This window comes from Cydia pomonella, chromosome 23 (assembly GCF_033807575.1).
Source record: "Cydia pomonella isolate Wapato2018A chromosome 23, ilCydPomo1, whole genome shotgun sequence".
Taxonomy (NCBI): Eukaryota; Metazoa; Arthropoda; class Insecta; order Lepidoptera; family Tortricidae; genus Cydia; species Cydia pomonella.
In genome coordinates this window covers 3,238,171-3,253,393 of record NC_084725.1, presented here as the reverse complement: position 1 = coordinate 3,253,393, position 15,223 = coordinate 3,238,171, and the positions used below count along the sequence as shown (strand labels likewise).

At 36.8% G+C, this 15,223-nt stretch overlaps 1 protein-coding gene across 2 annotated transcripts in view; it reads left to right on the top strand.

Annotated features, from left to right (window-relative positions):
* Positions 1-15,223, top strand: part of LOC133530504 (uncharacterized) — a 115,109-nt gene that overhangs the window by 87,367 nt on the left and 12,519 nt on the right. Inside the window, exons 1-4 of one of the 2 annotated variants that reach the window (XM_061868423.1) lie at positions 4,918-5,517; positions 6,536-6,719; positions 7,602-7,752; positions 11,504-11,547. In XM_061868423.1, the coding sequence (XP_061724407.1) occupies positions 6,600-6,719; positions 7,602-7,752; positions 11,504-11,544 (312 nt within the window). In that variant the 5' untranslated portion in view covers positions 4,918-5,517; positions 6,536-6,599 and the 3' untranslated portion in view covers positions 11,545-11,547. Of the gene's footprint in view, positions 1-4,917; positions 5,518-6,535; positions 6,720-7,601; positions 7,874-8,027; positions 8,041-11,503; positions 11,548-15,223 lie in introns of those variants that run through there. The other variant, XM_061868424.1, reaches the window with a different exon arrangement.

Sequence of the window (15,223 nt, the reverse complement as noted above, 5' to 3'; positions counted from 1 at the left end):
AACTTGAATAAGTTAATACAACTTAAAAGCTGTTATTCTGATTGGTAACGCGAGGGTGGGTGAATCGATTTCTTGTAAGTAGGTTTACCGCGAACTGAAAAAAACCCTTTAGAGATATAAGTAAAGACGCGTCCGTCAGATTTATTCTGTCTGCAGACTGAGACGTAGGGGTCCACTTTTTTATGTAAAAAAAAAAAAGATTTTTCCTGACTTCACTCACCATTCGACGCTCCCTAAACTAAAAAATATTTATTCCCAAATGAAGGTTTTACTTTATAGCTTAGCGACCATGAGTTGGCATTTCACATTTCATGGTAGCCGCATGGTAGTTTCATGACACATTCTGCGGCGATCTATCCATTGTATCTGGTTAACTAGAGCGGTAAATGAAAACTAGGTTCTTAAGGTGAAAACAATGTAATTATATGTATGTATGTATGTATTTATTTGCAAAGAATAAGTAGGTACAGTAGTGTCTTAGGTGGTAAGTGACAATTGGTTGCTTATTCTGCATTTTGTATGTACTAAACAGGTTATACTAGCATGCAAAAATCTTAAAACTACTACAAATCTGGCTGTATATGTTCAGAGCGGAAATTTCTTACCCTGTAATAGCTTTTATCAGACAATAGCTTCATTAATTTGTTTGTAAATCTATGTACAGGCAGTATGTACAAAAATACATACAATAAATAAAACTAAGATGTAAGTAAATATAGTCATTGGTCTTAACGTCCGTATATCTCGAGGCAACTCGGATCGGACGAATGAACCAAGGCACAGAGAAAAAACTTCAGAAGTAATAAAATCAGGTAAATAAGCAGCGTCAGATGTGTGTCCCAAGACTAAGAGAAGAAGTAAGCGCTGCAACAATCATGCGTGCTTAAATTTGCGTTCGAAACCCAATCCAAGCCTCGTTTTGTAGGGTTCAAAAGTGCATGGACAAGTCATGAATGAAATCATTAATTAAATTCTTCGAGCAAATTTGAACCTGTTGTTACAAGAACCAGTGACGTACAAAAAATAAGACTTAGATTAGGTTTAAACATAAGCAGAAACTTAATAGTATATATTACATTAATATAAATATTACCTGCGTAACAGGCAGCCCACATGTAAATTAACTTTTAACACAAATTATAAGTATCAAGTCACTAAATAAACAAAATCAAATTTGCAACAAAATTCCAAGAGAAAAATTCACCAGAGTAAACAAAAGACGATCGAAAAGGGCATATTTCTTTTTATCACTGGCCAGTGCGTGCGGTGGCTGCGCCTTGCAGGTTTGCCATGTTTTACCATCATAACAAATACCATATTCACTAGCATACTGAAGGTACCTATAGGCAAGATGATAATAATAAGTACGGTCACGTCTGAAAATATCGATAGGAACAAAGAGCCAAAAATATGTTTCCACTACCCTAATATATGGGATGGGCCATAAAGTCGTGTATACATACATATATTTGGCTCTTCGATCGTGTCGATGTTTTCAGACGTGACTGTACATCGACAAACACCTAAATAAGAAAAAAATATCGAGATTACATATCCTACGAAGAGCGTTGTGATTATTTCCATGCATTTTCTATTAACGATTATTAAAGCCCAACCAGAAATATATGATCATTGTCAAGAGGGCGCTTTTTTCGAGTATAAAAAAGTTAGTTCCAATGAAATTCCGCAACATGGCGCGTGATCATATATTATTAAGTTTAAGTTTCAGTTTAAGCTTACACGGGGTACAGGTTATGTTAAAGTATGTAACTTTACTTTTGAGTGACATTAACGTGAGACACTTCATTCGGTTCTTGTCTGTTTTAATTTTTTTGTCTTTTAATTATTTATATAAGAATTCAAGCCTTGGCGACCCTCTACATCTCTAAGGATAATTTAATATATATTTTTATATTTTATCTCTGACACGTAGAGACTTATACATCTCTAAAGAATTTTAGTATTTTATGGTTTTATTTTTTTATCATAGTTTTTTTTTTGTGTAATTTGACATTTAGAGACAGTATACATCTCTAATAAAGTATTTATTATTTCATAGATTCGATATTTGTAATTGTTTTTTTTTTTTAATTTATTGTTTGTAAAAATGGACATGTAAAAGTGTCCCTGTGGCCTATTTGCTGAATAAATGTTTGATATTTGATATTTGATATTTGATTGATCAGGCTTTATCTTGAATAGCGCTCGAAATTCAAAAAGTCGGCCCCCAGATCACCTTTGTTTGGTTCTCATTTGGAATATACAAGTTAATCATCAGGTAGGAGTATGAATACAACTTCAGCAATTATATGCCGTGTATGAACCGTTTTGTTCTGTGTTGCTAAGCCGGTAATCTTGACTTTGAATATAACGCGGGGCGCCTATTTGCACATGTTTTATTCAATTGTGTGAGTGTAGTGCAAACCGACTAGAATAAGCAATTTTAAGGTGATATTTCGTAATATTGTTGCTTATTGCATCGTCAACATTTTCTTTTGTTACTATATAAATTAAGGATTTTTTTACAATATTGACTGTCCCGCGGACTATGAAATAACTGATTTTTTTATTTTTTTTATTGTATATTCACATTACACATTTTTAGGTGGAGCTTATAAGTAGGTGGATTCACATGTGACACCCTGCAAGGGCACAGCAATGTACTTAAAGCTAAAATGCATAGAAAGTAACATTATAAATCATACTAAACATTAATAAAACGTATAAATAATAATGATAGGTGATCGAGAAAAATCTAAAGGTTTTTAGAACTGTCTTGATGAGAATTAGTTAACTGTGGAATGAAAAGTACAGTCAGCGATAAAAGCTTGTACCAGAAATGAAATTTTTGCCAAAAATTTATTTTTATGAGTAGATACAGTACATTTAGTGTCAATAGATTGCCTGTCTTTATGGCGTTAATGTCATATTTCTATTTAAAATAGCACCCCTTGCATTTTAAATTCTTATATTATTTCCCCTTAGAATCACGAAGCGCTTTCGATTCTAAGGATGCGGCCAGACATGCAGGGACTCACGGAGTGCCGAGCCGATTATTTCATACATTCTAAAAAGTTTTTTTTTTCTATGAAACAATCAGCTCGGCATTCGGTCCTTTAACCGCACCCTAATACTCGTATTAGTTATTTAAAAAAAAATGTCCCCAAAATTTCATACATTTATTGTTTGTCAGTTTTACAATGAAACAAAATGGACCACAAAAATTTTCGATTTAGATTTTAGATTTATTTATTTCATAATATGAAATTACAATATATTAAATTATATTCAACAAATCTATATGAATTTATGATCGTCAAAGAAATATTGATTATATACAATTATAAAATGTCTAGAAATATAGATATATACAAGTCATCATCAAAACTCAATACTTAGTAAATTCTTCACAACGTCAAATAGATAATTAAATAATAGCGAATTATGGGGAAAATGTAAATATAGCTACTTCTATCTAGGTATCTCGTAATGATCGTCAAATTAAATTAAAGTAGGTACAAGCCATTACAAAATAATAATAAAATAAAATAACAATGCTAATTCATTCAAATCAATTTATAATATTAAATGTCATTTCCATATATTCACTTACAGAATATAATGGATTATCCAATTGGGGACATTTATTTCTCAGTAAGGCTAGAAAGAGATCATGATTCTGACTAGATATGATATGTAAATTCACAATCCTATCAAAAATCTGCAACGTAATTTAAATCTAGCTAAAATAGGTTTCTCTACTTAAGCAGTAGTCACATTTTACTATAACCACCTGTAGCTGGCTTATTTTCTTAAAGTTACCTCTGAGCAACCCTTAAAGGTCGATAATAAAAATTCATTGATAAAGTTCACCAGCTGGAGCGTTTGCGCTTTGATCTTCGCTGCCGCCCACGCCTCGGTGGAGGATGACGTAGTTTTACTGGATGAGGCAAGGTTGGTTCATTTCATTCCAATTGAAACTGTTTTATTCAGTCCCCTTTATAAGTAACTTGACTAATTAAAAACTAAAAAATATATCATACACTAAAGAAAAAATGACAAAAAAAAAAAAAATTCAGATCAAAGATCCATATTATGTTAGTACTTATACTCTAGACTTAATAACTATGTTAGTTTGAACAAACACATAAAAATAAAAACAAAAACCAAATAAAAAAAAAACTTCCTATTTGGCCCTTCCAATGGCGACTTCGACCCAGTATTTTGTTATAGGGCAGTCTAGGCTTTCCGACAAAATCCTAAGTCCAGTCAAGTGGGGGAAGTCGGATTCGAACCGGCCTCTTCGGCTAACGCCCTGTATCTCTGGGCTACCCGGCCACGGCCGTGCCGTTGTTTCCTATGACTGAAAAGGATGCGTTTAAAACTATCATATTAAAAAAAATACTTAAATGCCTGCTGCTAAATCTCAACATGATCCACGCAAAAGCAATTTGGCTTCTCGGGCTCTAGACAGGATTGGTGCCAGATCAATAGGCTCAGATTCGAACATGGCCTCTGCGGGGACTACATGTTTAAGTGTGTCTGGAGAAATTCAGCGGGTTGTGATTGAGGAGCTCCAGTGCAGTCTATCAAACAGTTATCTATGACTGGTAATCTACGAGTGTCGCAAGAGATAATACACCAGAATTTCTCTGGACCTGCTCGTATACTTACTTTCACTCATATTATACCTACAAGTGACCAGTTTGTAGCCATACGATTAAATAAATTTAGTAAATGAAACTAGCATTCGTTTCGTTATTCGAAATTGAAACGTCAGCTTAGATGGAACGGTTAACGATGTAATGGTAATAACCAGTTTTACGGTTTACACTCACATGTTTTAGTCACCTGCGCGAAATGTTTCGGAGAGCCTAGGTCTCCTCTCTTAAACACTAACAGTGCAAGCAGCGTTCACGACGGCCGTGCTTCGCGTACATAACCGCGAACATAGGCGCGAGGCACGGCAAAGGAGACCTAGGATCTACGAAACATGTCGCGCGAGTGACTAAAAACACGTGAGTGAAAAACTACTACTTATTTAGCGCAATGACCCAAAATGGTCTCCAACACAAGCACGCCATTTTACCCGGTTACACGCCGAGCTCACGGAGATCTACTTTTACTCTATCCACCCACCGATACTTAGGATGACCTACAGGACGCTAGGAGGAGGAGAGAAAACCGTAAAATTATTTTAATTTTAAGGTTAATCCATTCAACTTACCCCCATTTATTGAGCGTACCCCAGCCACTTCCAGCACATTTAAGTCCCTGTTACCAGGGCTGCTAATATTAATATAATAATTGCGTGGGAGTAACCCCGTTATATATTTAACCACCAGCCCTGTTGCCTTCAGTCGTTCGCCGGGATACCGACATACGGTCTTATATCTGACATATAGTTGTATTGTGATATAACATACAGTTCTAGTTGCCTAATTTAGTACCTAATAGTTTATCTAAAAATATTGCTTTTTATTTCTTGAATTGAATTAGCTGCATTTTATACAAAATGTAAGTATTTACCTATTTGTGACTTACGTATTTTGTAAAGTTACTTAAGTTTGGAAATGAGTATCACGTTACAAAAATACTTTACTTTTAAAAAAACATTATGAAAATCAAATTTGTAATGCAATTTATTTAATTTTAAATATCAAAAAATTATACAATCATACTATACTAATATAAGTTTTAGTTGTGAGTATAGGTATAACTATGTGTACGTTTTTAATGTGATTTAATAAATTAACCATAAATCTTTGTAATTTTTAACATAATTTTCAACCATTTACCTTCTTGTAAGTATCTACTAAGGCTTCACAAAGCATGACGATTTACACAACATGACGATGGAATCTGCAATCCATAGGCACGATGATCGCTTCCCATCAGGTGGCTCAAAGTGGTCGTTAGCTGACAATTAGTTATTACCTAAGCACATATAGATTTCATTGCGTAGTCAGTAATTAAGTTAAATTTGAGTTTTATACGAAAAAACAACGCAAGGTAGGACGATTTGTGACATACTACAGTTAATTATAGTAGTGTAATCATGAAATATTTATGATTTCCTATTTTTGAACGACCTCCTGTAACTAGACCCCCATAGCAAGTTTTCGAACATAATATCAGTTGTATTGTTATTTATTAATTTTTCCATTGTTATTTATTTATTAATACCTTGTACGGCATGGCGTTTTAGATTTCTGACATTGTCATTTCTATCATCTGTTATACACGTTAGATGGCGCTAGTAGCTGTCGCTAGTGGGTGCGTTCAGTTTTACGAGGCCGTGCCGTACAGTTGCAATCGTGGCCCACAAATGGTCTCGCCGGAAGATCAGCGCTGACCTTCAGGTCAGCATTATGCTGAGGCGAGCCCATTTCGTGGTAAACTATTTCAATATGTTTAAATCTTATTTTTTTTGTAATATATATGAGCTAGCCCTATGGTCCCCGGTGACCTAATTTACTTATAAGTATTACCCTGATATTACATTTATTTAAATCCAGAATTCCTTGTTCCGCAGGCCCGGAGATGTCGCGTTGGCGCGGCGTCAATGGCGCCGGCTGAGCACGCTCGGCTAGGCGCCGATGCGCGCCTGGCTGCTCGTGTGTGCGGCGCTCGCCTTCGCGCCCGGACCGACGTCGGCGACCGCCGCGCACCCGTCTCGCGTCAGAGACGACCATATCAAAGGACAGATACTCGCCAAGGTTAGTCATTCGTTCATCCATGACCAAGACACCATCCACACATCCATCAGCAAGGTGAGAAATCAATTTTTTTTTATACTACGTCGGTGGCAAACAAGCATACGGCCCGCCTGATGGTAAGCAGTTTCCGTAGCCTATATACGCCTGCAACTCCAGAGGAGTTACATGCGCGTTGCCGACCCTAAACCCCCCTCCCCTCATTGGGCTCTGGCAACCTTACCAGCAGGAACACAACACTATGTGTAGGGTCTAGTGTTATTTGGCTGCGGTTTTCTGTAAGGTGGAGGTACTTTCCCAGTTGGGCTCTGCTCTAGATCTGGAATGACATCCGCTGTGGTGTGCCCTACCACACAAAGCGAGATGACATTCACAATGCCCATACCTCTCTTTTGGACGTAGTTTAAGGACGTACCCGAGTCCAAAATATGTTGTTAATCCTTTCATTCATCATTCATTCATTTGTAATTAATTCATTCATGTAATTGATCATTCACTCACCACCCATGTTACCATCATTCGACACATTCATTCATATTTAATTAGTTTAATAAATCATTCATTCATCATTCTTCCAATCATTTTTCAGTCACCATTCCTTCAATCATCATCAAATTATCATTCATTCCATATACAACCTTACCATAGCAGCTTGGCTTCGCATCTTCTCTTTTGGGAACGTGCACTAATAAGACCGCCGCGCACCTGTCTCGCGTCAGAGACGACCATATCAAAGGCCAGATACTCGCCAAGGTAAGGAGCCTCTGGTCTTTAGTAACGTAACGTAACGCTTGATTTTACTCCTCATATATTTTATATTATATATTTATGAAAATCGTTTCTTAAGAAGTAAACTCCAGAAATTATATTAACAATTTGTTACAGCTGGGGCTTACATCGAGACCAACGCCGCTGCGCGCGCCGCCTCGAGACGTGGTGCGCAAGATCCTGCAGCGAGCGGCCGATCCTGCGCCAGCGCATACCGACTACACCGAGCCGCAAGACATGCGGGAAATCATCGCCATAGCGCATAGAGGTCCACACATACACTATACTAACACAGTATAACACATACACTACACTAACACATTTAGTCCGCGCATGCCGATCCTCAAGACATGCGGAAAATCATCGCCATAGCGCATAGGGGTCCACACATACACTATACTGCCACACACTATAACACATACACTACACTTACACAAGATCCTCCAGCGAGCGATCGATCCTGTGCCAGCGTATACCGACTACACTGAGGTGCAAGACAGGCGGGAAATCATCGCCATAGCGCATAGAGGTCCACACATTCACTATACTGCCACACATTATAACACATACACTACACTCACACAAGATCCTACAGCGAGCGACCGATCCTGTACCAGAGCATACCGACTACACCGAGCCGTAAGACATACGGGAAATCATAGCCATGGCGCATAGTTTCGAGGCCCGTCATACACCATAATCACACTACAGCAACTAACAATACGTCACACATTTAATATAACACACATCCTCTTTAACAACACATTACCTAACAAGCCAATTCGAACGTACACTGACGATATCATTCTGATGTCAGTGACCGTTAAAATTGGTCTTGTAGGATAAGACATCCTACAATAGCTAAAATATATGAAAGTGATGTAGAAAACAATTAATGTGTCTAAACGCTCATTGAACTAGGAATACTTCTAGGCCTGGTTCCATCATCGTGCATTATGAATAATGCACAAATTAAGTTATCAATTTGTCTTTTATGTCGATGGTAGTACTTATGGATATGAAAACGTCAAAAACCCACAATTCTAACACCTGAATCAACTGTCTTAGGAGCGCTTTGCTGATTATATTTTAAAGCCCGAAGGTAAATATTGACAACGATGTTCTTCATGTCTTTCATGCATAGGACGGGCCTTACGGGCAATAAGAATAGGGCCAGTACAGAGGTGTCACGCACGCGAATTCGAGCCAATCGTGCAATTTAACACTACAACGCAATTGGTTGATGAGTTCGCATCACGCGCGCGATTGACCGCAACTAGTTACGTTAGACTGCACGATATGTTAGAAAGTGCTTAAAGGCTATGCTATTTTATTACAAATTGAAAGCGCCTTGAATATAACGTATATTTTTATAAATATCATTCCATGTAACTGGTTGCAAAACCATTAACTATAGGAAAATAGCCTATAATTCTCTAATAGAACAGCGTACAACGTATAGCGGTTCGCTCTCCACGTGCCATGATTAATTTTCATTGGTGCCCCACATCTTGAAATTGGCCTCAGCCAAATCGTACGCCTCAAAATTCCGTCATGTGCCAAGAAACTTGCGGTTTAATGTCTAAAATATAGCTCGACTAACTATTAACGCGGTTGGAATTTGTGTGAGGTACTTTTAATTAGTTTGATGTCGTTAGAAGATCACATTTATTTAGACAATTGGTCAAAAAAGGGTTATGTTTTTAACTTTTATCGATGGATTCTTACCCAATCGAAATTAATAACAAAACCCGAAGTACTAGCTGATTACTTGAAGTATAATATAATATATAAATTTTTCCTGTCTAGATTTTTGCGTAGCTGTAATGTTATCAATATAACAATCTTTGTTGAGTAGAACAAATCATTACAATTAAAATTTATAGATCCGTCGCGACTGTAAAATTGATCTAACCCAACAAATTAAAGAAGACTGACTAGTTGCTAGAGATTAAAAATTACCTCACGTGTATTATGCCGAGAGCGACTCAACTGGGGCCCAAATCTCAAATGGTATTAGTCTAATAGTATAAGTGTGTTGCCATGGTAACGCATGGGTTACGGTTCCTGGACCTTGACTGTTCGTAGACTAATAATAATCTAATACCGTTCGAAAAATGTTAGGTACGCGTTTTCAACGCGTCATACTGTAATACCGCGCAAGATGTTGGACATATAGAATTCTACGAGTATATTAGCCAAACGTATAGTGGCCAATCACAACTTTTTTCAATTGCGGGAGATTATGTATTGGAATCATTTAAAGCTGCAGGCGGAGTATATTTATGGCGAAGGGATAGCATTGGAACGGGTTTTTGAAGTCAAATATGTACGAAGAGCTTTCCACATATAAATAATATATCTTTTAAACTGGAACATTCATAGGCACCCCATCGCAGCACTTAAACTTATTTCAAATCCGAAATACACAGTAGTTTACCCGCCAGTCTCATAGGGGACAAATAAAAACTGTCAACCGACGACAAACGACCAGCGGAGCGCACTCCCGAAGCATTATAGGATGTAATAAATATAACCACTCTGTTCTACCATTTGGCCAACACTGCTATGTACATAATTGCAGACTTCTGGCCCGTTTTGTTGGTAAAAACGATATTTACATATGTAAGTAATGATTAATAGCGTTCTGTCTAGTGCCCTGGTTCTAGACAAGGTTACAGTATCGTGCCAGACGTCTAGCCTAGTAATTGGGAGTGTTTCGATCATTTTAAGGGATAAAGAGAGGTTTTTTGGGTTACAAGTGCGCATTTTTGTGATATATTGGTAGGATAAAGAGAATGGTCTAGGTCTTATCGTAATTGTAACGAGGGAAGCTAAGGTTTTTTGTATTTTTGGTAGAGTGTTATTTGCTGTTGTGTTTTTGAGATATTGGGACGGATACCGCCGTAACTAGGTAGCTTAGAAGTCCAGAGCATTTGCCGTGTGAGCTAAAAGCGCTAGTTCTAATCCGACATCCACCACTGGAGGATTTTTTTAGGATGTCATCTATTTCTGTATATAATATGTGTTGTTTTTGTGTTGAGATGCTCTTTAAATTGTTGGCTGACAATTTTCTGTGTATCTCACTATTGTTTTAGTTGGGTATTAAAGTAAGCTTTAAATAAATATTTTTTGCATACCATTGACATATCAGGTTAACTTCTCAGTCCTCGATAACTAAGCATACATAGATATACTATATATTAGCCACTTATTTACCTCTAGTAACAACATACGTTGTATTGTAATCACAAAATATTCCGAATGTACGTGTGTCAAAATTGTGGGTTTCTAGAAATTAACTTTCATATTCTTTTACTACCAATCTGAAAGACAAATAAATATAATATTATATACAGGCTACACACACTTAATCCTTTGAACGACACGTTTATCGTATACGGCACGTCATCGTGAACATTGTCAGAATGCACGAAGGTTGAAGGTTGAAGGAGGAACGTTGACTGTAGCCACGCGCGTCAGTTGACGTCTTTAGCGTAAGAGTTAATTTAATAATTTTAGAAATAAATGTAAAAAGCGAAATGACTCATAATTTTGATCAAGAATATAAAAGTTTAGCAATAGTGAGAGAACAAATAATAAAATACCTTAAGGCGAGGTGTATCCAGGCAGATAATGGTACGTTTCTATAACCACTAATGTTGCTTTGCCAGTTGAGTGTTTGAACTAGGCCTACTAACTCTTCAAGTGGCATATGTCGTTTTTGAGTTATTGGAATTTTGATTTTATTTAAATTAATCAAATTTGAAATTTAAATGACACAAGACACAATCGGTCGGGAATCCACGACCGACCACTCCAAGGGTCGATTACTTAAAAGTGAGATTAAAATTATCTTATCTAAAATTCCTTAATTCAGCCTGGACATATCTCACCTTAAACAGAAATACACGGTTCTTGTACCATCGGTCTGTATAATTATGTATAATCTAAGAGATTTTATTTCAGTGTTAATAATGAAATTTGTGCTAATATAATTTTAAATAAGTTGTTTTCAGAGATTCAGCTCCTTGAAGAGCCCTGTGATCACAGCATTTAAATGGTAAGATTTATTTGTTTATCAATTTTAAGCGTATTAAAATATTAAAAACAAGTTACTTACGTAACTTACGTTCGACTTAAAATACGTGAATGATCCGTTTTCATATAGGTAGTATGAGAAGCGTGAGATTATGTACTTAAATATATATGCTATTTGTTACATTATAATATTAGTCAATGGACTTGGAGTAAGATTATACAAAGTCGCTAGCGACTACCAACCCGGGTAGCCAACGTGTACATAAAAGTCATCTCACTCTCGGCCCGATTCGAATAATGATTAAGACACGTTTAAGATATTGGAAAGATCTTTAAAAGATCCATAACTAAACGACATGTCAAAATTGACGTTTATTTCTATTCCACTGTGATCCCATTAATATCTATCTACGATATTTCTAACGTCAAAGTGATATTAGTTGCCCGAATTGAGCTGCTTCTGTCAATTATACGACATACAAACGATATCTAAATGAGAACTTATCTAAACCAGAACTTATAGTTATCGTATTTCATTCTTCGAATCGGGCCGTTGGAGTGAGATTATACACAGTCGCTAGCGACTACCAACCCGCGTAGCCAATATGCCAATCGTTAACGCTCCGTAGCGTAGTCATCTCTCTCTATCTTCCATATTAGTGCGACAGTTGCGTTTCGTACGCTACGAAGCGGTAACGATTGGCGTGTTGGCTACGCGGGCTGTATTATAACCTGTGTGCGTAGCCAACGTGGCAATCGTTAACGCTTCGTATCGAACGAAAAGCAACTACCACTGTCGCACTAATATGGAAGTGATAGAGAGAGATAACAACGCTGCAATACGGAGCGTTAACGATTGGCACGTTGGCTACCCTTTCTGATAACGAGGGCTTATTTAGCCCATTCGGAAATCAAACACCTAATTAAATATGACGTAAGAGAGGGAAAGCCTAAAAATAATGATCGCTCTCGATATGAGCGAAATTTATTTAATTTATCTAAAATAACCTATACCCATCAGTAGTTTTTTTCCCGAACATCATAAACCTGTTATATCCAAGGTACTTGTTACATATGATCGCGATAGTAAAACGCTAGTAAAGGGTAAATGATACGCAGTAAAATGAAGGGTTACTCATAAAAACGTCCATGGGAATGAAAGATTATACCTCGTATTTTTTGCCGGTTCATTGTAGAGGGATTTAGAATTATGGATATGGTATTTTAAACATATAGTGCATTTTGAGTTTTCGCTAAGTTTAGGTTTTTCTTGGTCTGATTCCCGACATAAATTGACAGATTTGTCCGCCAGAAAGAAGTCGAATTGCTTTACAAGAGTGCGCTTAAAAAATCCGAGTCTTTTAAGTTCCGATTTGAGTAGTTTGTCGAGCCCAAGGCTCAGAACCGATTTTAAAAATAGCGGTAAATACCAGTTTATTTTGGTTTTACTCCGAACTTCAACTATAAGAACGCAAACGTTTTAAGAACTTTATTGTAACCTAAATACATCGGTTTATTCGACAAACGATGAGACGGCTGCGCGGCCTGGTGAAGTGCCACGTAAACAAATACATAGGAAGAAACCGGTTTTTATTGTGCGAAACCAGTTAATCTGTCAAGAACTTTATGGAAATATTCTCCTAAAAACTGTTTTAAAAATAACGGTTTTACGAACGAACCTGAAATTAAAAGGTTTTGCGCCTGGTGCATGATAACGGTTTGTAAATTTTACCGGTTTCCAAGCCTTGGTTCCATGTCGGGAGATAACGGTTTCCACTATCTAAATCTTAACAAATCACTTTGATTTTGATGTCGATCGCTTCAGCATAATATATTCCAGGTTTATAAGTTACGCTTAAAAAAAATGTTTATTGCAAATTAAAAAAAAAAAAGGAAAAACTATAAGTACACCTAGTTTTTCATTGTGTCAATAACATACTAAAAAATCATGGAAAATATTTAGATGAGGAAAAACATTTTCTCCTTGTGCATGCTCCGGGCGAATACGTGGTCTTAAGATCGTATTGCCTTCTCCAAACTTTAGTAAGTCCTCGCCCAACATAAATATGGAAGATTCGCTATCTCAGTCGAAGTTACTACCCCTATTCATGCTCTGTCATTTTCTGTGCGTTTCTACTAGACATTTCAATTTACTGTACATTTTTTTTAACGAGCCTAAAGTGCTCCACTGCTGGGCAAGGTCTCTCCCCTAGACTTCCAACTTCCCAATTAACTGCAGCATAAGTCCAGTTGCTGAGAAATGTACTACTGTACATTAAACCGTAGTAAAACGATACATTCTACCAAGTAGCCTAAATGAATTTGAAAAAAAAACTTAAAAAATACGTAAAACGACTATATTTTACGTAACTGCATTGATAGAGCGCATTAAAGATATATATATAACTCCGTATAATATAAATAAACTTTAAAAAAACGTCAATCGATAAATTAAAAAAATATGCTGGAATAGATGGCGATAAAATTTTGTCCTATACTCGATTAAATGGCGACACTGTTTGATATTTAACACATATCTGTGAAAGAAAATGGGTCAAACAGCCATATGTCATGCTAAGAGTTTTAGTCCTTTGTCGAAAGATGGCAGTAAATTTAGTTGCCTACAAAATTTACTTTGACAATACGCATCTATACTCAATTCTCTTTGGTACGCATATAACAAAATAAAAACAAAAAACACCACGTCACAACCGTCAAGTTTTAATAAAACGTCACCCCAGTCCACATAAAATTGGGAAATTGTCTATTGACCTCGTCAAACATCAAAAATATAGCCGGGCGAATCGAGAAAAGTCTGAAGGAGTTATATAAGCGTCCGGACTTCTAGAGGTCGTCTTGAGTCGTAGATTATTTGGTTTTTTGTAGTTCGAAGTATAGATCGAGTAGGTATTACGACACAAATAGAGGGGTATTTTTTATATTGGATATTCTTACACAAATTGAATACGCCGCACAGTAAGCTCAAGAAGGCTTGTGTTGTGGGTACTCAGACAACGCTAAATATGATATATAAATACTTAAATAAATAGAAAACACCCATGACTCTGGAACAAATATCCGTGCTCATCACACGAATAAATGCCCTTACCGGGATTCGAACCCAGGACCATCGGCTTCTTGGGCAGGCCCACTACCCACTTAGCCAGACCGGTCGCCAAAATATTATTACGTTTGACGCTATTGTCTATCTGTGGCATCGTAGCTTTCAAACGGATGGACCGATTTCGAAGCTTTCATTTAGGTAACTTGCCCTGATATTATGTTATGTATGAGGTTAAATTTTACCCACTTCTCGATTTCCGATTGAGCTGAAATTTTGCATACATATGTAAATCGGATGACAATGCATATTATGATGATATGGAGTTGATCTGATGAAGGAGACAGGAGATGGCCATGGGAACTCTGTGAACACCAGCGCTTCCAGTTACATTGCAAGTTAATAAAAGCTTGTAAAACAGACTATATTGCCTATCGTAATGATTATTATACTATGATGTCGGGCTTTTCTTTTTCCAGCCAATTCTCTGACCATTTTCCATCTCAATACGGTTATGTTATTAAGTCAATAACATATCAAAACGCATGATTTACCGATATGGGAACAAACAAGCGGGCAGTTTGATGTATTCATGAATTATTTTATTCATACATGTAAGGCCAGCATCAAAAATACC